The sequence below is a fragment of the Triplophysa dalaica genome, chromosome 10, assembly GCF_015846415.1.
Source record: "Triplophysa dalaica isolate WHDGS20190420 chromosome 10, ASM1584641v1, whole genome shotgun sequence".
NCBI lineage: Eukaryota > Metazoa > Chordata > Actinopteri > Cypriniformes > Nemacheilidae > Triplophysa > Triplophysa dalaica.
Window position 1 is genome coordinate 10768462 of NC_079551.1, and position 22797 is coordinate 10791258.

The window sequence follows — 22797 nt, forward strand, 5'->3', positions numbered from 1 at the left end:
AGAGAATAGCCGATGGAGATAGTGTTACGTGAAAATGAATTCAAGTGATGACACCTGTTTCTCAAATGCATGTGTATATTTTATGGGTTTGAGTCCCTGATTGAGCCGTGCGACTTCTGAAAATTACTCCTAAGCATTTAGTTTTCCACTTGATAGGCTCTGACATCATCAGATGGTGTACGGTGAAGAACTTGACTGGACTTGTCCGATCTGAGAGAGGTCAGGGTTAAATTGTGTCGTGGAGGACGTTGGATATATAATACCATAACCGGCAATCTGAAGACATGCGGGTGTATGTAGTTCAGAGGGAGAAGTCTAATAATGGGTCTTGGAAGAAATTACTTCCAGCTTTGATGTTATGAAGATCAGAAGAATCTTACGCCTACCGGATCTGCGATTTTGGAAGTGGCTATTTAAAATGGACCTCTATGTAGAATAACTTATTTTGCGGTGAATGTGAATTGCTTGGCCTTGAGCTCTTTTTAGTTAAACTTCGAAATTGTGAATAGGCCTAAATACAAATTTAAAGCAAATAGAGCTACATTTAAATAATATAGATTTCGCCCGTTTGTAAATGCTATCGTAACCATGAGTGAGATGGAGAGGAAACGTCCAGGCATTGCTGGAAAAGAAAAAGGTGAGTGGATTGATTTATTTTGACATACAACAATAAAACAACATCCTTAAAGAGACAGTTCATCCAAAAATGAAAATTCTGTCATCATTTACACACCCTTGAGTTGTTCAGTTGTTGAGTTGTGAACACCAAAATAAGATATTTGGAAGAATGTGGGAATCAAACAGCTCCGGGGCAACATAGCAGGAAAAATACTGTAATCAATGGTGCCCCACAACTATTTGGATACAAAAATTCTTCCAAATATCTTTCTTTGTGTTCGGCAAAACAAAGACAATTATACAAGTTGGAACAACTTGGGGTGAGTAAATTGTGAAAGAATATTCATTTTGGGATATTGTAAAAAAAGTATGCATTTCTCTATTCTTTCAATGTGTTTCTTGGAAGGAAATTCATTGCATTTTCATTAAACAGTAGGGACATACGTCGATTTTATAAGGAGGTTAAGATAACCGTGTCCCCGGACATGTCAAAACATGAAGTAAATGTGAAAGACTGTTCTGTGCCTGTCGTATAGCACTCTCATGTGCACAAACATTTGCAAGCTGATGTCATGACATTCCCTTGGTAGTATCACAGAAGATAGCCAAAGGCATTGTGTGTCCCTTCACACCAGGAAAAACCATCACGCCACTGCGATGAGCTCACATTCCTGATGGGCTGCATCTACAGGGTGTGGATATTATCTCACTTGTTGTGTCAAATTGCCTGCCAAAAAAATCCATCACTGCATATTTTTGATTATATATACAGCGGGGGCTGCACATATGTTTCACGCACATCACTGTTGTGTTTGTCATTAATGTGTTTTCTAATAACGTGTACAGGACCAGGGCCCGGGCGATATGTCCTACCACCAATGATTGGATTTGTAGGCCATGATTTTACAAAGTTGACTAGTCCTGCTTACTCTTTTCACGGCAGAACGAGTGACAATAGTAAGTCTGCAATTTTATGGTTAATATTTTTGCTTTTAAAAATAGTCATTTTTTCTCCTCATGTCATTCAAAATCTATATATGACTATTTCTTTTGTGGAACACATAAGAAGATATCTGAGAAATGTCTCTGGTTTTGTGTTCATACAATGGAAGTCAATTGGGGTCAATGTCGTTTGGAAATCAACATTCTTCAAAATATCTTCTTGTGTGTTTTTCAGTAGAAGGAAAGTCATACTGGTGAATAAACTATAAACGTTTCAAAGACGTACGAATGGATAAACCTGCATTTTGATAATGTCACCACTAGATGGAGACATAGACAAGACCATCTCAGTTAGTTTTTGTTTAGTATATATTGTTCATTTAAAAGTACAATGCAAATGTTATATGCTGACTTAATACATTAATAATAAAACGTATAACAACAAATGGCCAAAGAAATCGTAACAAAATATTTAATGCACATGGAACAGTTTAATTGCATAGGCCTACAGTTGCTGTCCTTACAAAACCTTGGATGTCCAAATACGCTGCTTTTGAGATAATGGAAAAAATGTACTTTTTAAATGATTACTGTGTTGTAAAAGTTGCCAAGCACTTTTTAATAATTTGTATTGGTTATATATTTGCAAAACCCATTGACATACGAAAAGGGTGACTAACAATAACAATCTTTTGTAAAAAGGACAGCATTGATATGTAACAACATTAGTAGTGTAGACTGAATATTTTATTTCTAAGAGATGTTATGCATTTACTGTGATTGTATAGTGTACAGCATAGACATCAATCCAGGGCCGAAATATCATATTGATGCAAAACTTACTCGTTTTGGAAGGGATGGCACCCCAGCCTATTCCATACATGGAAGAATGAAAAATCGAGGTAAGCCGTAAGATCCATGAGTCAAACTACAGTTGTCTATTAAATAGTCAGTTAATCCACTCTATGTCAAACCATTGGGAAACATTTAGAAGTCTGACCGTTACACCTGGCTTAGTTTCAAGTTTACCAGAAATACTATCTAGTTCAAACACTTTCTAATATGTTCAGCAGGATTTTTCTGCACTCCAGGACCAGGAGCATACAGCCCCGAGAGGGCAGCTCTTGGCAGCACCCATCGCAAACCACCATCCTACACCATGGGCTACCGCACTCAGTATCGCTCTGTCGACGCCGTACCCGCCCCAAACAAATACAACCTTCCTTCACTCATGGGCTCCCACGTCCTGACCAAGACATCCAGTGCCAGTTACACCATCTCTGGAAGATCCAAAACCGGGGGTCATGCTGAGGACTTGTCTAAAACTCCAGGCCCTGGCAGATATAACAGCACAGATCCCAGCATCTATCAACCAAAACAACCAGCTTTCTCTATGCTTGGTAGACACGCGAACACGAGAGAGTCCACGTTAGTACCAGGTCCTGGAAGTCACAACCCTGAGAAAGTGACAGTGCACAAACCTAGACCCCCTGCTTTCTCTTTAGGCATCAGACATTCAGAGTTTGTAACCCCTTTAGTTTTAGATTAGTCAAGTAGTTTGTACCTGTGAGTACAGAATATGACTTTTAATGTAATAATTAGTGTTTTTCTTACATTTAGATTTTGCCTACAAAAATGAGGAAAACAATAAAGCAATTCATCAATACTGTGGCAATAATACAACATTATAATATATATAAATATATATATATGTTTTAATATTTATACACACAGTATATATTTTATGATAATGTCTGTTATAAATACACAAACGTTACTTTTTGTCACATTTGGACAACAACTTTCTAGTCCCTAGTTGTGAAAATTAGATATTTGTTTGGAAGAATTTATTTGAAAAAGAATAGCTGATTTAATAATGGCTTTAATTTATAATCAATAATATAATCAATTTTTTTAGCCATTGAAATGTGCATAAATTAAAAAAAAACTTTACCTCAGACATATCCACTACATTTTTACTTTAAAAAATGTATTTCTTTAACATTTCAAGGTTTCCCATGTGAAAATGTAAATTTGCTGTACGTTTACATTTAGCATCCAAAGCGACTTACAGCGAGTTCAGGGAGCAATAATGCGATATGTCATACAGGAGCAATAATACAATAGGTGCTAATACCAAGCTACTAGTTTCATCAAAAGCAAGAACAAAACCTGTTGAGAGAAAGAGGTAATAAATACAATTATATACGAAGTAAAAATATTCATCACTCTCAAGTCGATTTGACATAATACCACAAAGATTACACACGTGAACCCAGGTAAGCTAATAAAAATAACATTTATTGATTTGTCAACAACAAATAAACAACAAACAAGCATTTACTGACGTGAAATGTTTACTACAGCAGTTCTGTAATGGAGAGCATTGTAGTGTCTAATAAACCTCCATCAAACTATTCCTTCTATTCATTACGGGGGCCGTTACCAGATCTTACACACCATCCGACTTTTTTCACGTCACTTTAGTGTATATCTAAAGAAAGCACTTCTGAACAGATTTGGGGGAGGCGGCCCTCTTCCCACCTCAACACCTGCAGCCATTTGTAAGGTTGTCGGGGAGAGGGAGTAACATTGTTTTACCATAGCAAATAATCTGCAAATAATAAAACTTATGTACAAATCACAATGTATGGAAAGAAATGCACACACGGTCAGAGCCGACCACTTATTGTACTTCGGATTATAATTGTCGCCTCATTCTTGGGGAAGCGGCCTTCGGAACAGCAGAATATGGGGTTCTACATTGAAAAGAGTGTGTTAGTATTTGACAGTACATTTAGATGTCAGTAAGCACACATGGGCCACAAAACCTAGTAAACCGCCTGCCCGGACAACATTTTTAGTCATCATATGTGCAGTGTATGTCCAGTCCACATGACAATGTTGTCTAGGTAGGCTGCATACTAGGTTCAAATGTGTCCTTGTCTACTGATACTAACCTGGTTTGTGAATCATGTAATGGATCCAGCCCTGACTTTGCTGGACGCCCAGTCCTCTCCATTCCTCCTCTGGCATTAAATGGGAGGTAGGCACCAGTTTGGACAACTGTTTAGGAAGCATAACATGTCTATGTGCAAAAGAAGATAAAAACATTTAAGTTAAATGTGACTGAACGTAACTTAAATTGCTCTGACTAACATTGTATTGGCTATAACGTTAGCCAGGTCAGGACGATAGCCAGCAGAAAGTCCGTCCTTATATACTATACTACCTACGTATGACCGTACTTCATATTTATATAATTTAGTGATTTTGTGACATTATTAAACTACCAAAAAAAACATAAGCAGACAAACTGTCATGACGTTTATCAACAACACCAACGTTAACATTAGCCTGAAGTGAATTGAGATTAAGTTTAGAAGTGACATTAAACGAGTAAATATCCTCACCTGTACTCGAATTCCTCGTCGGAATACTTGTCGGAATAGTAAATCTGCTTTTTGGCTGAAGACATTGTCGCTAAAAGCAAAATCTAACGTTAAATGACGACGATTTCAAGTATGTACGTCTCTCAACTGTCGGTGTTTTCCTGTGCGCGCGCGCCGCTTCAGTTTTGAACTCAAACGGTCCCTCGCGCGCCTCTGATAGGTCTCTTCCGCTCGACGTCTGTTTAGACTCCGCCTTCTGTGCGCGAGCTTGTGTTTGACAGCAACCTCTCGTGAACGCGCATATAATGCCTGTCTGTTATGTAACGCTAACTCGTTTAAAGAACTGGGTGTGTAAATAAAGTTATTTTTACTTTCATCCCGTGTATTATCCTTGCTTTCTTTGATCTGATATATAAGCTAGTATTGTGAGTTAGTGACAAAAAATCACGTCGAACGTAATAACTAGCATATAAACGTGTGAAATGTTAGACACGTGGCCTAGAAGTAACGTTATACAGTGTAATGATGTTTTGTTTGTGCAGTTCCTTTGATTGATAACATCTCTTTGTTGTTTTGCACCCCTTTGGAGCAAACAAACTCCCCATTTGGAAGTCGTGAATATGTTTGTAACTTGCAAGTTGTGAATGAGTTATAAATGTTAATTTTATGCTTTAATCGAAACCAAGGTTTCCCTTTTAAAATCAATTTTAGAGGTAGGCAAATCATTATTGTCCTGACCCTGTGATGGACTATATAATGTTTGGAAAATAAACCAAACTATCCTCTGGTTTGTTTAAGATAAGGAAATCAGTCCTGCTTAAAATAGGATTTTGTACATTTTATAACTTAAATAGGCTTTAACACGAGTGAATTACTGTAGTCTATTGCATGTTGTTTTGTCATGGATGATGTCAAAAGAGCTCATTTATTGAACACTTCGTATCGGCACCATTACCAGGCCTTGAAATCAAAAATGAGTAAAACGTAAAGTATTTTTTATAAAACATATAGTTAAAGTACAAAAGCAAAATTGTCTCTTAAATATGAAGAGTTTTTCTGTAACTTCAGACTAGAAATCAAACCAGAGGCGAAGATGTCTCAGAAGCCTGTGTTTACAAATACCTGTTATAGGTCAAGGTTGGTTAACTTTATAAATATTTTTTTATCAGAGGTGCTTCTAACATTTGTTTGTCTGCCTCATGCTAAACCATTTAATGTCAGGGTTGCTGATTTGACCACAGTGTTCCTGTGACCTTTTTAACAAGCACATATTGTTGCAGTAAACAATCAAGAAAAGAAAGCTACTAAGGCACCAGAAAGCCACTTTACTGATCCACTTTACTCCATCTATTTACATTTCATTTGTTTTTTCTGTACGTGAAATTTTTTATACCGTTTGATTTTGCTTAGTAATATACTCTTGGTGGATTAGGTGCATGATGTAGTTTTCGGAAAAATGTTTTTTGCACATATGTGTCATTTCATTGCTTTTTTTATACTATCTACTATGTTGTTGTTTAAAAAAACTAATGGGACCTGTTAAAACTTTAACAAAAGGTTAACTTCAGTAGACGATTCTCGTTAATAAATTACACAGTTTCCTTTTCACAAGTAACTTTTGTCCAAGCCGTGAATTCAAATGAGTAATGTACACTTTATATTGTGAGCCTGATTGTGTGGAACGGCCACACAAAATTAGAATGAAAATATACATTTATCTCACTAAGACAAACCAAAAGTAGACTTTCCTTTTGTTAAATGGGCTTTTTAGCAGCATTTCAACACGTTTTAGCAGCATCAACCATTATCAGAATTATCAGACTAAATCACCCTAAAACAAGGAAACCTATCCTATAGTGTTTATTTCATATGCTATTATGCAAATATGGACACATGGGGCGAAAAAATCATATCATCATCAAAAGTAACATCATTGGACATGTAAATGGAGGAGGTGTGCATATGGTTGGTGTTCATAAAAAAGGACACGTGCAAGACTCTAGCCTGTGTTTCAAGTGGGCTCACCCTTTTCAGGTTTTAAGCTAGCAATTCTCAGTCTTAAAATACTTTAGCTTGTCTTTCGCGCTTGAAAACATATGATCCAGTTTAAATGGTATTTTGGGTCTTGATTGGAATTGATATTACAATCTGAACTCTAAATTTCTTACTAGTTTTGGTGAGTAATAATTAATTTTGCTTTCTTCTTCGATATCTTTCCTTTTCCTCTACGTTAGATAGCGTTAAATAGACTCTTTTTATTATTTATTATCATTTCATTTAATCTTGCATTTATTTAAGTTGCTTAGGAAGGTCTTTCCACTGAATGAGGATGTGGTAAATGCCTGGCATGTGTGTGTCTCGAATTTTAGTTAGGCAGTTATTAAAATACCCTTAACCCATATAAACCACAGTTTGATGCAAAATATCATACCGGTCTTGTGAAGAAGATAAAAGAAGAATATGCCGCAAATGTCATCTGGCATTGATCTTTTTATATACAAGCGGCTTTTATATAAGTGTGTTTGGGTAGGTGAAATACAGTATATGCTTGTTTATCAACCGGTACTTAAAAGAGTGATTTTATCATCTTCACATTTGCACAAAATGATGTGGAAATATGCAGCATTTCTAAAAATATAGTAGAGGCAATTGTGCAAGGTCAATGTTTTAAACTTTCAAAAAATCACACTTTGTTAAAGGTTTAGCTTTTTAATTAAATCTTAGGTGAACGTAACTAACTGATAATACACCAAAAAAATAAAGAATTCCGACATAATTTACTCACCCTCTGGTCATTACAAACCTTCATGACTTTCTATCCTATGCAGAACACAAAAGAAGATATTTTGAAAAAAGTTGGTGACCGAACAGCACTGGTACACGTTCACACCTATTGTTTGGACACAAAACTGATGCGATTGAATGTGGGCCTGTTAACAACATTCTTCAAAATATCTTCTTTTGTGTTGTCCGGAAGAAAGAAAGGCTGAGTGAATGTTGACATTTTTGTTATTTTCGGTGAACTATCACTTTAATATTGCTTTTTAATCTAAAGTTACTTTTGTGTTAAAGCAATTATTGAATCCCCTGTAGTGCCGCCTGCTACAGACCTGTTGAATAGGTCTGCTATCAAAGTAAGAAAAAAGGTAAACTAGGAAAAAATAGCAAGTTTGAAATGCATTTATGGCCCTCAGAGGAACAGTGCGGAGACTGTTAACATAATTCTCTTTTTCCTAAATCCATTCTCTATTGTGTTCAACCTCTCATTTGCCGTATTGCCCTAAACTGAAACTATTGATCCAGACAGTGACCCGCACTTACACTCACACTAATTGAAAAGGGTCACAGTAACCCCATTTTTGAAGCTAAAATAACAAGAGCTGAGATAAAAATCCTACGAATGGAAAAACAAGACAAAATCTCTGCAAAACATCCATGAGAGGTCATCATCATACAGCAGTGGTATTGGAAAATACAGCGTGTGTTTGTGAGTCATGATGGCAGTGTGAGGCTTTGTCAACACTTCTGAGGTTTCTGAGACGCAACGTTAACGGAATACAGAGTATTTTTGTGCTTCCTGTTTATTTTGCCTTGTGGACTCTCTGCATTTACTTTTTGGGCAGTTGCGAAAAAATGTGACGTCAGAGAAAAAGGAAGAGACTGTTTGTAAAACCACCTTGTTTTGCGCAAGATCTGTTGACGTTACAACTCAGATGTTCGCTTGACTGCATTGGATCCAACTGCAGGGGAAGAGCGAGAGTCTCGACAATATTTACGACGTTTTATTGTGCGACCTGCAAAATTATGAAGAACATATTCTGAATGGAGAAACCAATTTTGTAAGGTATTGAAAATTCACTTAATGATTCAAGTACTGGTGCTCATGTGTGCATTGTGTCAAGTTTTGATTCTTTGTCTTTAATTGTTTTATTACTTTTAATGAATTTGGTTTAAAAGATAGTTGTGTAATTTTTGTGCCACTAGTGTCTACTATTGAATCGAATAACAATTTACACCGTTGGTTGAGTTAATCTCACTATGCCGAAGTAGGTGGGATGCCAGCTCAAACAAACAGAGCAATGTTTTGATACAGCCACAGTGTTGACATTTTTTAGACGAATCAGCCAACAAATAGCTTACTTATATTTCTTTCTGCATATTAAAGGCGTAGTTCACCCAAAATGGACATTCTGTCATTTATTCACCCTTGTGTCATTTCAAACCTGTGTGGCTTTCTGTCTTCTGCATAACACATACATTTTTTTTTGAAGGATGTTGTCTTATATTAGTTTTGTGTTCTTACAATAGAAGTGAATGGTAATGGAACCAGTGTTCTGTGGAGTATAAATGATGACAGAATTTTCATTTTGGTTGAACTATCACTTTAAGCTGTAAGAACGTGCTGCACTGACTGTACATTTACATGTACATGTTCGTTTTTCTGTGTGTGTACAATAACATATACGTTACGATGTAGGGAGGTCCTCAAGCAGATGTGCATTAGCTAATGTTGCCTGGACACAGCTGGGTTGGGCAGGACTAATAGAGAGACCAGTATGACATCATAATGAGAGTGTAGGGGGTGAGCTGAGAGAGAGAGGGAGAGAAGAAGAGAAGGAGGGTGGGATCAAACCAGCCACTCTTAGGGACAGAACAAGCTCACAGTACAGCAGAGAGGGAGAGGGATAGAGAGAGAGAGAGAGGGAGACGCTTATGCGTGCGAGAGGACACAGGGCTAGACTCAGTCCACAGAGAGCCGATTCTCCTCCCAGTAGATTCCTGTGGATTTCTCCTTTGCTTCCACTGCGTTTTTCCTCTTTTCCTTTCCCTAACCATCCCCCCTTCCCCTCCCTCCTTTCCCTCACTCTCCTCTCCGCTCTGGACCGCTCCTCCGGGCATGCTACTTAAGCCCAAGTATGGCCGCTTCCGGAACGACTCAGTGACCTCCTCCGACGACCTGATGCAGAGCTTAGCCATGAGCGGGAAGGTGGTGGCCACGCCAGTGGCCTCTTTGTCCACGCAAGGCTTGGAGCTGCCACCCTTGGAGACCACCGCTCTTCCTCCGCCCTCGGCTCAGGTGCTGGCCGACTCCCCAGGGCTGGACGGTGAGCAGGACGGCACCACCACCTTCTGCATGCTCATTCCCAAGATGCCCCATTGGAAGTTCTCCAACTCGCTGCTAAGTCGTAGCCCCTCCAACAGCAGCTCCAGCTCTGGTTCCAGCAAGGACTCAGGCAGGGCGCATACGGCCGATACCTCCGCACCCGCTTCTGGGGGTGCGACTGCTGCTAGTGGTCCTGTAGCTAGTCTTGCAGCCGTCTTTAACTCTTGTGACCCTGTTTGTGTGGGTCCTTGTTCCCTACAGGCCATTAGGAGGCATAGGGTCAGCGGGAATTCAGCAAGCCTCAGAGATTCAAGCGCAGGGGCCTCCGAAGGGAGTCCGGGGGGTTCTGGGAGCTCCAGGACAGGGATGAACCGGAGGACCAGGGTAGAGGGGATATGGCTGGGAGACAACTTCACCCAGAAGGGAAGCTTCATGAACAAGCCGTCGCAGGGGTGGTTGCACCCTGACAAAAAGATCAGCAGCACAGGAGCTTCGTACATCGTCAGGGTGAGTGTTTTGTATATCAGCTCGAAATCTAACTGCTCCTTTCGCTTGTAGTGGCATGAATATAGCTTTACTGTAGCCTTATCATTTCTGTTGCATGAAACAACAGCAACATCTCGAAACTGGGTTTGTGCAAGAGAGAACAATGAGGCTTTCTTTGCTGCATCAAACGGGTTATGAGTCCTAATGCTTGAGGGGACCGGAGGAATATATCATCTTATTCAGTTATACAGTATTGCTTTGTGTGGTACACCAAATGCGTCAGAGCAAAGGGCAGCGTGGGTAAACAAACTGCAGATGTAAACATCTGAACTATCAGTAAGGGGAGGTGGGGCAGTGGAGGCGGTTCATTGTTTAAGATGGTAAATTGAGTGTCGTGTTTTGCAAAGGTATACTTTGGCTCTCCTGTTTTTGCCAAGTGGTTGATGGAACATCATGTTGACCTTGGGGCAACATTTAAATCAACCAATCAGATTTTAGAAATAAGATTACAGTTACTTAAAATGTAAGCTTCCAACCAGGTGCTTCTAGACCATTGTTTACCACTTATCATTACCCTCTGATTTTAGGGGTAAGTTATGGTTAGGCTAGGGGTTTGGTGTGAGTTTAGGTTTTATTTATAAAATGTTGTCCTAAAGTCAACAAAATATGTTGACCTTAGGACATCAACCACTTGACAAAATCATACTTGATCGGAGAATGCAAATAGCAAAATTCCCAAACCGGTGAATCAATGCGGCCTCTTTTTATTTGCATGTATTTTTTATTTTAGAAATGCAACTGCTTTCTAATGCAAGGGACATTTTTAGTTAAACTAACATTGCAAGGTAGAATTGTGTAAAGATTAGGGGTGTCGCTATATACCGCCATATGAAATCAATAACCGTGCTAATCAATATTGTTTTTAATTTTCGTATTGTTTAATGCTAGTATATGGTGGACACTTCAACATAGTAGGTAGCATATTTAAGATTTTCCCTTATTTTGAGTCTAATTGATTGGCCAAATGTTGTCTTGATTAATTGGTAAATCATTGACTGAATTTTTGACTGATGATTTTTTATTTCAACAAATATTGCCAATATCGTTATTATAGACATATTTGAATCAAGTTAAAAACGCTGTTTCAGAAGAACGTCTGGTTTCAGTTAAACGAATGTATGAACAAAATACAACCAACAGAATATTTATAACCGATTTAAAATGTTAAAAACAAATATCTTTAAGATTTAATTATAAGTGTAAGGTTTAAAAAACTGTAACAGGAAGTGCTTTACATCAGGCAAAGTGGTCTATAAATTATTATGGCCGTAAAAATTGTGTACCCAATAAAGACTTCGAATTCACGTTGAAAATAAAAGCATTACTTATTTACATGGGACTCTTATTTTGTTTAAAAGACTAATTCTTCTATACAGTCACAAGAGAACATCATTTAGGCTAACCAAAGACATGCTATATAAAGACTCTTTAGTTACTCTTAAACTTTGTTAATGCTACAGCTATAAGCCAAAATCTCCAGGCTCTGGACTGTATCTTTATCAGTCAAGGGTTTCGAATGTTGGCAGACGTTTTGATGTCAATCAAAGCTATCCTCCCTCAACCCTGTTTCCTATCCACTCTCCTCCAGCCCAGGATCTATTGTAACCACACGTCTCTCTCTCTCTCCATTAGCCCAGGCTGGGCCTGCGAACCCTCCGGAATTGCATTACACAGGCACCATTCATTCGTTTATTCAATTACGTTTAATCACAGTCATTTGTATCACATGTATAGAAGAGGAAGCAGGAGTTAAGGGTGGAGGTGGGGGGCTCTTAGTCCAATAACCCTATGGCACGGTATACCACAAATAAAGAGATCTTAGATTGGCCTTGCGTTATTCAACTACCGTGTTGACGAAGAGCCACTGGCTCTCAACAAAGAAACCATTAAGCGTGTCCTTTAGAATATTAACCCACATTTCTGTGAATCAATAGGTGTTTTGTTGCTGTTACATAAGCTCAAGGAACATATGACACTTCTAGTCTGTGTTTTCAGCTCCTGGATGACCAACTTTCTAAGAATTATCTATGATTTGTGCAGATTTTTTTTTTAAGTAGTCCATCTATGCAGGAGGCAGTATCTACAAAGGAAGCACAAACCTCACTGCTCATTTCCCCTTCTCAGAAAAATATCTAAGTACATCTAACTCAAAAGTCCACGACCCATATAGAGTCTTCACTATCTGTAAATAGAGGTGTTAATGGTGGAGGTGGTTTGTTTTGTTTTACAATGTCTTGTTATTTATAAGATAACGAAAACAATGATTTATGAGACGTGTGCTCGAGACTAGTTTGTCCGTTTAGGTCTACTGTAGAAACAACATGGCGGTTTCCATGCAATGGGACCAACGGTATATGTAGATAGAAATATCTCATTCTAAGGTAATAAAAACATAACGCGTCATTATGTAAGTGCATAGTCATGTATATTATATTGCATTTCTTTCAAAAGATCCCCTAAACATTACACACCGGACCTTAGCAATACATTTTTTTCAAGATCATAGAAAACACTTAAGCCATTGACCCTAAACTTTTAGATGTGCTGAACACTTATTGACAACAGTTGAAGAATGTTTTTTCGTTTTTTTCCGAAAGTATATAGGGGGTCCAAACTGACCGTATGACACATTGTGCAAGGAAACACGCTTTAAAACGGATAAAAGGATAAACTACTCCTTTAACAGACGTTTACGCTTTCGAAAGCGCAAGAAGTGACTGCTTAAAAACTGTGAGAATGCAAGACTGTTAAAACCATTGACTCATTTCTATACAGACATATGGAGTTGTCAGGGGCTTCCCCAAAACACCGTTAAAAAACAGAAGCACACGATTTCCTTTTCAAGTACAAGAACTTCAGGAAGGAGTTTGTCCGTCGTCTTCATTTTGACATAAACGAAAATCCACCTTATGTTCTAACCGTTTGACTCGAATGTAGATCACATTACATTGGCATCCCCAAATCCTTGGCCAAATTGTCTGATGCGATGTTACACCCTTCAAGCACGAGTAACCATCTTTATTAGTATGTATGTCCCCCTGGGAAAGAGGAAGTGAGATCAAAAGACGCATTAGCATCTTGCACCGTCCCTGCGACCCTTTAGGACACATTAGTGACTTACAACCCAAAAGATATTCAAGACACCGTCAAAAGAGCACTTTTCATGTCTCACGAGGGCCAGACTGCAGGTCCACCCTCACCAGCCGTGATGCGGTTATTGCCGGCAGTCTCCTCATGCTTTGCAGTAATTACGTCCCCTAATGCAGCTATTAGACTGTCTTTCAGAACAAGTTGTACTGCTGATATTATGCACTGAGCGTTTATTTACTGTTAAAGCCACAAACACTGTATGCAACACTAGGTACATCCTACTGATATTATTGTGCTGCTGTGTTACTGTATGTGAGACAGAGAGAGAGAGAGAGAGAGAGAGAGAGAGAGAAATACAATTGCTGCTTTTGTTTTCAACATCTCGATCATGAACGTTGGCTCCTGCCAGACAAATTAGAGACCCATCTCCATGAAGTAATGATGACCTCAGGGAAATTACAACTCATTGGATATCATGAAAGTAATGCATTTTTTTCATATAGTGTTTTCTCATTTTTGCAGTACATGGGGTGCATCGAGGTTTTGAAATCAATGCGATCTTTGGACTTCAACACTAGGACACAGGTTACAAGGTAAACTTCGTTTTTTGTTTGGACTGCGCTGAATATGGATCAGTTTTATCTGCGCTTCAAAGCTAATATCCATGAATTATTTTCAGTTATTGTTCGAGTACATATAAGAGACTTTTACACATGGAACAATAACTGTGTAAAGTAACCTGCAGTTCCATGTCTCAAACAGAGATGGCGATAAAGAGAAAATGGTCACGGATTGCAGCTTCAACAAGTTATTTTCTTTTTTGTCTATATATAATACATGCATAAAAACTATTGCAAAGGTATACTTGGGCTCTCCTGTTTTTGCCAAGTGGTTGATGTCCTAAGGGCAACATCATGTTGACTCTGGGACACTGATAAATGTTTTACTTTTCCTAATTACATGTACAAATATCAAGCCTATGTTTGTTTTACTTAAAAGTAAATATGAACTTGTTTTCTTTGCGGTATTTGAGGTCTGAAAAATGCAGAGCTTCTTTTCTGTTAGGCCTATTTTGACCTGTTTCTCCAGTTTTCATTTTCTCCAAATAAATGCATATCGAAAACCCCAAAACATAACTATAAATTGTAGATTCAGCATAATTACGAAATGGTCTCTTAATTTTTATGCGACTGAATATATATGTATCTACGTATGTTGATAGCATGTTAATTTTCTGCGAACATGTTTTTCTTACACAAGAGTTTACACTAGGTGTGAGTCATTACATTAACTTAATCTGCACCCGCATATACAGTATATGCGCATTCTCATGTCATCATGCATGTTTTAATATATGTGCGAGCATGTGCGTTTTCGGAGTGGGGGTGGAAGGGCGGAGCTTCAGAGTCCTGAGGGCAATGGATTCCCTCTCTCTCCTCTTTCTCATTGATCGCCTGTAACTCGAACCCCGTAGCCCCGTAGACGGGCTAAAGTGCAGATAGAACAGTCGAGATGGACAGAGAGTGATACAGCCATGTATTAATAATGACTCCCAGTAATGACTATAGAGGTCTGCAGGGACCCGAGATGATGTAGCACGGGGCGGAGCAAGAAAGTGATAAACAAAGGATTGGAGAGGGGTGGTTTGTTTTGAGTTGAGCTCTACAGTGTGTTTGTGAATGCTGGGAAAAGACTACAGTAGGATGTGTTTTGCAGGGGAAACTGCTGGCGAATCGGCTGAAGTGTGGTGCTCCTGGGAAAGAGGGCGTGTGGGTGGGCGGCTCGTTTGTTAATGCCAAGTAATGCAGCCGAATTTTGTATGATCTGAGAAGACATATGAATATACACTTTCACAATAAGCTAACACATAATTGACTTAATTACACTATACATTAGACATTGCAACATTTATTTAGAAAAATTCCCTCGAATGTCCTCTGCTGGGACAGTTGGCACCTTTAAAATATTAATGGGTTATTTGATAGCAGGCTGGTGTTTGAAGTCAGTCCGCTCTCCTCAAAACCCATACAAGCACATGCAGAGGTTGCAAAAACCTCTACCACCATATCTATTTAAAACCTTTGTGCGGTTTTATTGGTAAAAAGGCAAGCATCCCTATTATTAATACTCATACTTGCTGTAGGATTTACTCTCTTTATAAATACTATGTGTTTTTTGTTTGAGTACTATTTGCGGATGAACAATAAAAATCCATTGAAAATCAAAGCGCTTGCTTATTAAAATAATAAACATGACGTTATCATCCCGGATGCTAATACAGCTGCTATAGCTATCTTTATAGTTGTCATTTTTGGTGAACCAACCTGATCGCACAGGAATTCAGGACTATTTTAGGAGGTCGCTAATTTGTGTAAATTTGTACGTTGTGAATCGTACAAAATGTACGATTACTAGACAAAAAGCAATACTGAAGCCCCGCCCCTAACATCACTGGCGCTAAAGCAAATCGTACTAAAATGTACAAATGAGATCGTACGAATTCACTCGATTGAGCTCAAATTAGCCACATCTTAAATTTGTTACGTTTTTGCTGTGAGATTGTGTTGCGTGAACACATCTTTGCTAGCAACCATGCTAACAACCAGCCAGAAATCCTAGCAACTTGATAGCAAAATGCTAACAACCACTTAGAACGCCACAAATTTAAGTATACAACAGATAATGCAAATACGGAACAATGATAGTACATTTTAGTTTGGTTCGATCTTGTAAGTTGAGTGCTCATGACACAGAATGTTGCTGGTAGAAATTTGTGGTGACATTAAACTGAAACAGGCAGTTGTTTGTTGACCTGGTTTGAGTTAACACTATTCTAACGCTCAGACTTTTCGGTGAAATCTTTGCTATGTGCGTAAGCGATCGGACTCATTCATGACACATTTTCACACTTGGTCTGGCTTAAGCAAATAGTTTGTCGTGGCCTGTACATGGAGTTTAGAGCTTGTGGTTTGTGGTAATGCACTGCTAATAATACATTTGTGTGTGTGAATGCAGAGAGTCCATCAACAGATTGTGTGAAGCTGTACCTGGTGGAAAAGCTGCCTGGAAGAAGAAGGCAAGGATTCATTTATTTCATTTTTATCTCTATGTTAAAAACTATTTGTCGGATAACATTATCCATAAAAGCCTATAAAATCAAATGAACAGTAGCTGTAAGACCAGCTGTATTTTGCCGCACTCTTACAAGTTGAGGAAAGTAATTTAAGCAGTGTTTCCCTTCCAGAAAAACATACCTAAATTATTGATGACTCATCCTGCACGCCACAGATTTTTGTCCATCAAATGCTCTATAGAATTTAAATATCCCCTCCGTGATTTTCTTTCAGCGCTCTGTAATTTCACTTTTTTGGTATATTTTTAGGTCACCAACAAAACACTTCAGTCTATCATGGGGAAGAGTAACCTTCGATTTGCTGGAATGAGCATCGGCGTCAACATCTCTATCGAAGGCTTAAGTTTGCTGGTCCCCACCACACGACAGGTTAACCCTTCTCAGCACCTCTCCCAAAACATATGATTCATTCAAACCATTGCATAAAAGCGTTCTATTAAACATAACCAACCGTCAGACAAGAGTTCACAACATTTTGTTTGGTTATGTTTTGTGTGTACAGACTGCAGGATGTGGATTGGTCATGCTGTCGATGATAATATCTCTTGTTTTGGTCTTGATTTTGAAGTAGCGCAATCTTTATTGATTCGGACTGATGCAGACATCACACTCTCTCTCTGTCTCTCTGGCTCTTAGGTAATTGCACACCATCCCATGCAGTCCATCTCCTTCGCTTCTGGTGGAGACTCGGTGAGACCTCTGAAAAGCTTGTGCCTGCTTAAAGGGACAGTTCCACCAAAAAATAAAAGGATTCATTTAATCCCCATTGAAGACCTGGGGAACACAAAAGAAGATATTTTGAAAAATGTCTCAGTGGTTTTAGTTCATACAAGTCAATGGAGCCTCATGTTGTTCTTCAAAATATCTTCTTTTGTGTTCTGTAGAAGAAAAGGTTTGAAATGACATCAGGATGAGTAAAGTATATATATTTTTGGGCGAACACTCCCTTTAAATGCTCTTACAGAAATCTGCTTCTGTACATTTCATTCCTCCCGATAAAATGTGATCCTCGCTTTGATATTATTTCATCTTGTGTTTCAGGATACGCCGGACTATGTAGCCTACGTGGCCAAAGATCCTGTCAATCAAAGAGGTATTTTTATTGCGTTCTTGAACAGGCCTCATTGATCACTGTAAGCCAGATTTTCACGTGAATATTTCCACGGCTCTTTTTCCTCTAGCTTGTCATATCATGGAGTGCAGTGATGGTCTTGCCCAGAATGTGATCAGTACCATCGGTCAAGCCTTTGAACTGCAGTTCAAAATGTACTTACACAGTCCACCCAAAGCCATTCCCACTATGGACAGGTGAGATTCATCAACACTAAATTTGTATTCAAACAGAAAGTGATTTTCATGCAAAGCATCCGATTTTATTTTGCCATTTAGAGACGGGGTTATCAGTTGTATTATCTGTTTTATTATACGTACATGGGAACGTATCTCGGGCATGTTTGCACTCTATGCACCTCGGTCAATGAAGACCATCATGGCCATCATGTTTTGATTTCTGACTGTTATTTTAAGCTTAATTTATTTCAGGAGCTCACATAAGCCACAAGATTGCTCTGTGTCACATCAGTAACCGATCATTCTTCAGTCTAAAGTCATTGTTTTTATATGCGCCCTCTCTTATCTTTGTAAATATGAGCTGTCAAATCTAGCTGCCTTTACTTTCTTTCTTTGGAGAAGATATTTGAAAGAATGTTGGTCACCGCGGGACCTATTGCCTTGGATTGGTTTGTTGGCCATGAGTAAATGCGTACCGTCATTGTTTCGTTACCAACATCCTTCAAAATATCTCCTGTTGTGTTCTGCAGAAGAAAGAAAGTCTGGTTTGAAATGACAAGAGGGCGAGTAAACAATGAAAGAATTTTCAGTTTTTGATGAACTATCCCTTTAATGTTTACTAGGTTTTGTGTGAGGTTATAGCGTACTATATACATACTTTACATGCATTGTTTATGTCTTGCAAACATACCATTAATAATTCCTAAATTGCAAGCATAGTAAATCGTCTTTTATTGGTTACGGTAGGAATATACGAACAGAGGAGTCGGCATGGGGTGATGATGAGGAATCATCCGAACATGATTATTACAACAGCATCCCGGGCAAAGAACCTCCGGTGGGGGGTGTGGTGGACTCTAGACTCAGACATCCCGTGGGCCTAGTAGGTCACGTCCATACCCAACCACAAAGCAAAACAGCTCAGGTAAAAAATGTAAATGGTCTTACAAATAGATACACGTGTACAGCTGCCTTGCTTGTCGTGTGACCAACCCACGTTCATTTCATTTATGTAACCCAAAGCCTGTATCCCACTTGTAAGAAATGAGAAATTCATCAATAATCAATACGTATCAAAGGCAATCATTTTTGCACCTTTGAACCTTTTAAATGTCTTCAACCTGGCCTGTCAAACCATTTATCATCTTCATTTGATTTCTGTAAGTGCCCTCTGTGACTGGTCACGGTGAACCCAATGGCACTTACCGATCAGCTCGGGTTTAAAGTGAACACGGCATCCCTAATGTTGTTTCGGCATTCTGGTCGATTCACTAACAACATGTGTTCAGTGAGTTTATATTCCAGCTAATGTGGACATTACTGTGTATTATATTATCCAAACTGGCTAGATTGGTTTTAATGAAGTATAAATAAGCGCAAACCTTGTTATGACTTTCTGACCGTTATATGATCAAAATTGCAAACCCAGAGCAAAAACTGATCCGTATACTTACTGTTTCAGGTGGGGTCACCGGCCAAAAGAGATGTAAACACCCTTCCCGCTGCCCATTTGTGTTACGAAGTGCATTGGGACACAGAAAACAACAGTAGCTCGAGTGAGACACCTAGTGGTCGACAATAAAAACACTTAATGTATGTCCCTTGATGTACATGTTGTTCACACTTTTTGTCTGTAGGTTTGACATCTGATGGTTACCTGCGAGCGGATGGACATCCAACTGGCAGCCGTGATTACGAGGAACACCTGTATGTTAACACTCAGAACCTGGACAACATGGAGAGCTCAAGAGGACACAAACCAGAGAGTCCTAAGAAAGATATATTTGACATGAGTGAGTCGCCTACATTATAATAATGAGCCTGCATGATGCTCATATAACATTTGATTTCAGCAATGTGATATCAATAAAACATGCATTTTGCATAATAACTGTGCATACAAAATTATGGATGATTTTATGGTTTTCTAATTGTCTTCTTTATCTTCATGTCCTCACAGGGCCATTTGAGGATGCCCTGCGTATGCACGAGGCCGGTGGGGTTTGTATACTTGAGGACAAGTGGCCGAGCCCTCCGCACCGCCGGGCCCCCATCGCTCCTACAGAAGACCAACTCAGACGTGAAGTGTGGTACCATGGGCGCATGAGCCGCAGGGATGCAGAGAATCTTCTGGGCCGAGATGGAGATTTCTTGGTGCGGGACAGCGCGACTAACCCTGGACAGTATGTGCTGACGGGGATGCAGTGCGGCCTGCCTAAACATCTGCTGCTGGTGGATCCAGAAGGAGTGGTGGGTGGTGCTTTTGACCCCGTAAGATTTTTTAAGGGTGTTTTTAAAGGAATAGTTCACCTTCAAAATGAAAGTTCAGTCAATATTAACACGCCCTCCTGTCATTTCAAACCAGCATGACTTTTTTCTGCAGAACACGAAAGATGTTGAAAAATGTTGGTGACAGAAAACTGTTGGTCCCTATTGACTTGCATTGGTTTTGTGTTCATGCAATAGAAGTCAATAGGGACCAACGGTTTTTAGTTATCGACATTTTTCAAAATATCTTCTTTTGTGTTTTGCAGAAAGAAAGAAAATCGAACAGGTTTAAAATGACAACAGGGTGAGTAAAATGATGACAGAATTTTCATATTTAATGTAATCTATTCCTGCAATTACATGAATAAAATAAAGAGGTACTGTTTTAAGACCAGAATTATTATATTTATATACTTATTTATCTTTTTTTATATTTCATGTAAAATCTTGTTAAATATTTTGGAATTTTGTTACCTATGTGTTTTGGTCTTTTTCAACAACAACAAAAATTGATATTGCTGTATAAGTGTAATAAATTTTTCGGTTTATTTTAATTTTCATTTGTTTTAAGTTAATAAATTCAGTTTCTCAACTTAATCTCATTTCCATTTACTGCTGAGGCAACATTCAACATTTTTGTTTATTGTATGTGTGAATAAATATTTCAATTAGTTCGATATTTAATGTGATTTCAATTCACAGAATTGTTTTTATACATAGTTTACTTTAGTTAAGTTATGTTAACCTAAAATCTATATTCTTGTTTAAGACTTAGACAATTCAAGGTTAAATTTTCAACAGAAACGGCAATGTGCCAAAGTTGAGTAGATCTAATTTTTTCGAATGTGTAGTGTCACGTTGTCACGTTAAACAAGATCTCACATTTTCTTTATATTTACGTTGCTGAAATGTTATATTTCCATTAGGTTCGGACTAAAGATATGCTATTCGAGAGCATCAGTCACCTGATCATCTACCACTTGACCAACAAGCTCCCCATTGTAGCGGCGGAGAGTGAGTTACACCTCCAGCAGGTGGTTTGCAGAAAGAATTGACCTCCGCGTCACATGGTGAGAAACCTAAAACCACAATCCAAATATGTCAAAATATCACATATGGGGTTGTTTTTTATTTCAACATCATGTTTTATAAACAACATTCTTGGAGTATAATTTATGAAAACGTACTGACGACAGCCTGAAATTGTGTTTTATTTCAGAGAGCGAGGCCGTGACCTGTGCCGCCAATCTAGAAGCTCCACAATATTGCCTTAAACGCAGACTTTGAGCTTCCGCTGGGACTTGTGGGATACCTCTGTTCCTAAGGCACTGACCACAAACTACAGCTTTCAGCATGCCTTGCTCAATCATCCTCTTTACCAACCCAGAACCCCCTGAGAAGAACCCCACACACTAGAGATCCTGACATTAGGAAATAAAGTGCTTTCCGGCGTACAAACCGAACCCTACAATTCAGTTTGTTGGTGATTATCCAGCGTCGCCTTTCAAAAATGTGAACTTATGAGAAACACATGAGACAAATCGTCTTATTCTCTGCATTTCCTCAAACATTCGTTTGTCTTGAATGGACTGCTGTTTCTGAATGTGGTATATTCAGTAACCATGGCTATGATCACTCAAGATCACCAAATCTGTTGTGGAACTGCTGGACATCAGTAGGCCTTTGTTGTCATGCTTATGAACGTGGTCAACAGTTTGTTCTCAGGACGATGTATTTGATATAGGACGTTATATAAGGCTTATAAGCTCAGCTTTAATGCAGTCGTATCAAATGCACATGTTTAATTCACTGTATGAACTCTCAGGACCAAACACTGGGTCATGTGATGTTGTAATTTTTTAAAGCGATGGTGATCGAGTGATGCATTATACTTCCAAATATACGAGATGACAAAACAGATGAACATATTCTACTTTTCTTTGTTAGTTATGTAGACAAATGTCCACAATATTGATGTAAACCTGTGCACCGAAACACACAAGTTCAACCAAAAAGGACAATGTCATCACTTGACGTTGTTGTCTATGACTATTATGACGGCACATTAAAGCGGCTATCTGTAACTTTTGACTCTATATCATCATCTCTATTTGAAGCATAAAATTGAAGGTTGGTTAACTTGACGTACTTCTATTGATGTAAGTTGAAGTCAAATGTCGCCAAACTGACTTTTTCCCGCAAAATCGATCCCCACAGCTCTACTTTTAGACGGTTTCAGAGGCTACAACATGAACAAACGATATGTGGCCCAAACTTGACTTCTGGTAGACCTCCGCAAAGAATCAATAACTGTCGTTTTAATTTAATAACAATTGATATTAATATAAATAATACTTATATAAATTAAATATAAATAAATTGTTACATTACAACCAAACACAGATCAGAAGTTG

The 22797-nt window shown here is 38.6% G+C and overlaps 3 protein-coding genes across 9 annotated transcripts; 2 read left to right on the forward strand and 1 right to left on the reverse strand.

Annotated features, from left to right (window-relative positions):
• The first annotated feature begins 19 nt into the window (after window positions 1–19).
• Window positions 20–3179, forward strand: cimap1d (CIMAP1 family member D). Of its 3 annotated transcripts, XM_056757820.1 has the most exons (4): window positions 20–637; window positions 1465–1575; window positions 2349–2462; window positions 2631–3179. In XM_056757820.1, exons 1-4 carry the CDS (start codon window positions 589–591, stop codon window positions 3107–3109), a joined length of 753 nt encoding a protein of 250 aa, XP_056613798.1. In that variant the 5' UTR covers window positions 20–588; the 3' UTR covers window positions 3110–3179. The 3 variants fall into 3 exon arrangements, with proteins under 3 accessions (XP_056613798.1, XP_056613796.1, XP_056613797.1); XM_056757818.1 differs by lacking the exon at window positions 20–637 and having other exon boundaries at window positions 929–1575; XM_056757819.1 differs by lacking the exon at window positions 20–637 and having other exon boundaries at window positions 929–1575; window positions 2634–3179.
• Window positions 3180–3840: 661 nt separating this feature from the next.
• cks2 (CDC28 protein kinase regulatory subunit 2) lies at window positions 3841–5158 on the reverse strand. Its single transcript, XM_056757821.1, has 3 exons — window positions 4974–5158; window positions 4521–4648; window positions 3841–4319 (listed from the first exon to the last, which is right to left on the reverse strand). Exons 1-3 carry the CDS (start codon window positions 5036–5038, stop codon window positions 4276–4278), a joined length of 237 nt encoding a protein of 78 aa, XP_056613799.1. The 5' UTR covers window positions 5039–5158; the 3' UTR covers window positions 3841–4275.
• A 1838-nt stretch (window positions 5159–6996) lies between these two features.
• Window positions 6997–22303, forward strand: shc2 (SHC (Src homology 2 domain containing) transforming protein 2). Of its 5 annotated transcripts, none has more exons than XM_056757816.1 (14): window positions 6997–7128; window positions 10318–10563; window positions 14215–14285; window positions 16708–16768; window positions 17075–17194; window positions 17462–17515; window positions 17867–17918; window positions 18007–18133; window positions 18863–19040; window positions 19578–19671; window positions 19753–19908; window positions 20076–20386; window positions 21310–21453; window positions 21603–22303. In XM_056757816.1, the coding sequence occupies exons 2-13, from the start codon at window positions 10423–10425 to the stop codon at window positions 21436–21438; spliced, it is 1494 nt and encodes a 497-aa protein (XP_056613794.1). In that variant the 5' UTR covers window positions 6997–7128; window positions 10318–10422; the 3' UTR covers window positions 21439–21453; window positions 21603–22303. The 5 variants fall into 5 exon arrangements, with proteins under 5 accessions (XP_056613794.1, XP_056613793.1, XP_056613792.1 ...); XM_056757815.1 differs by lacking the exon at window positions 6997–7128 and adding an exon at window positions 7906–8796; XM_056757817.1 differs by lacking the exon at window positions 6997–7128 and adding an exon at window positions 10123–10228.
• The last annotated feature ends 494 nt before the right edge of the window (window positions 22304–22797 follow it).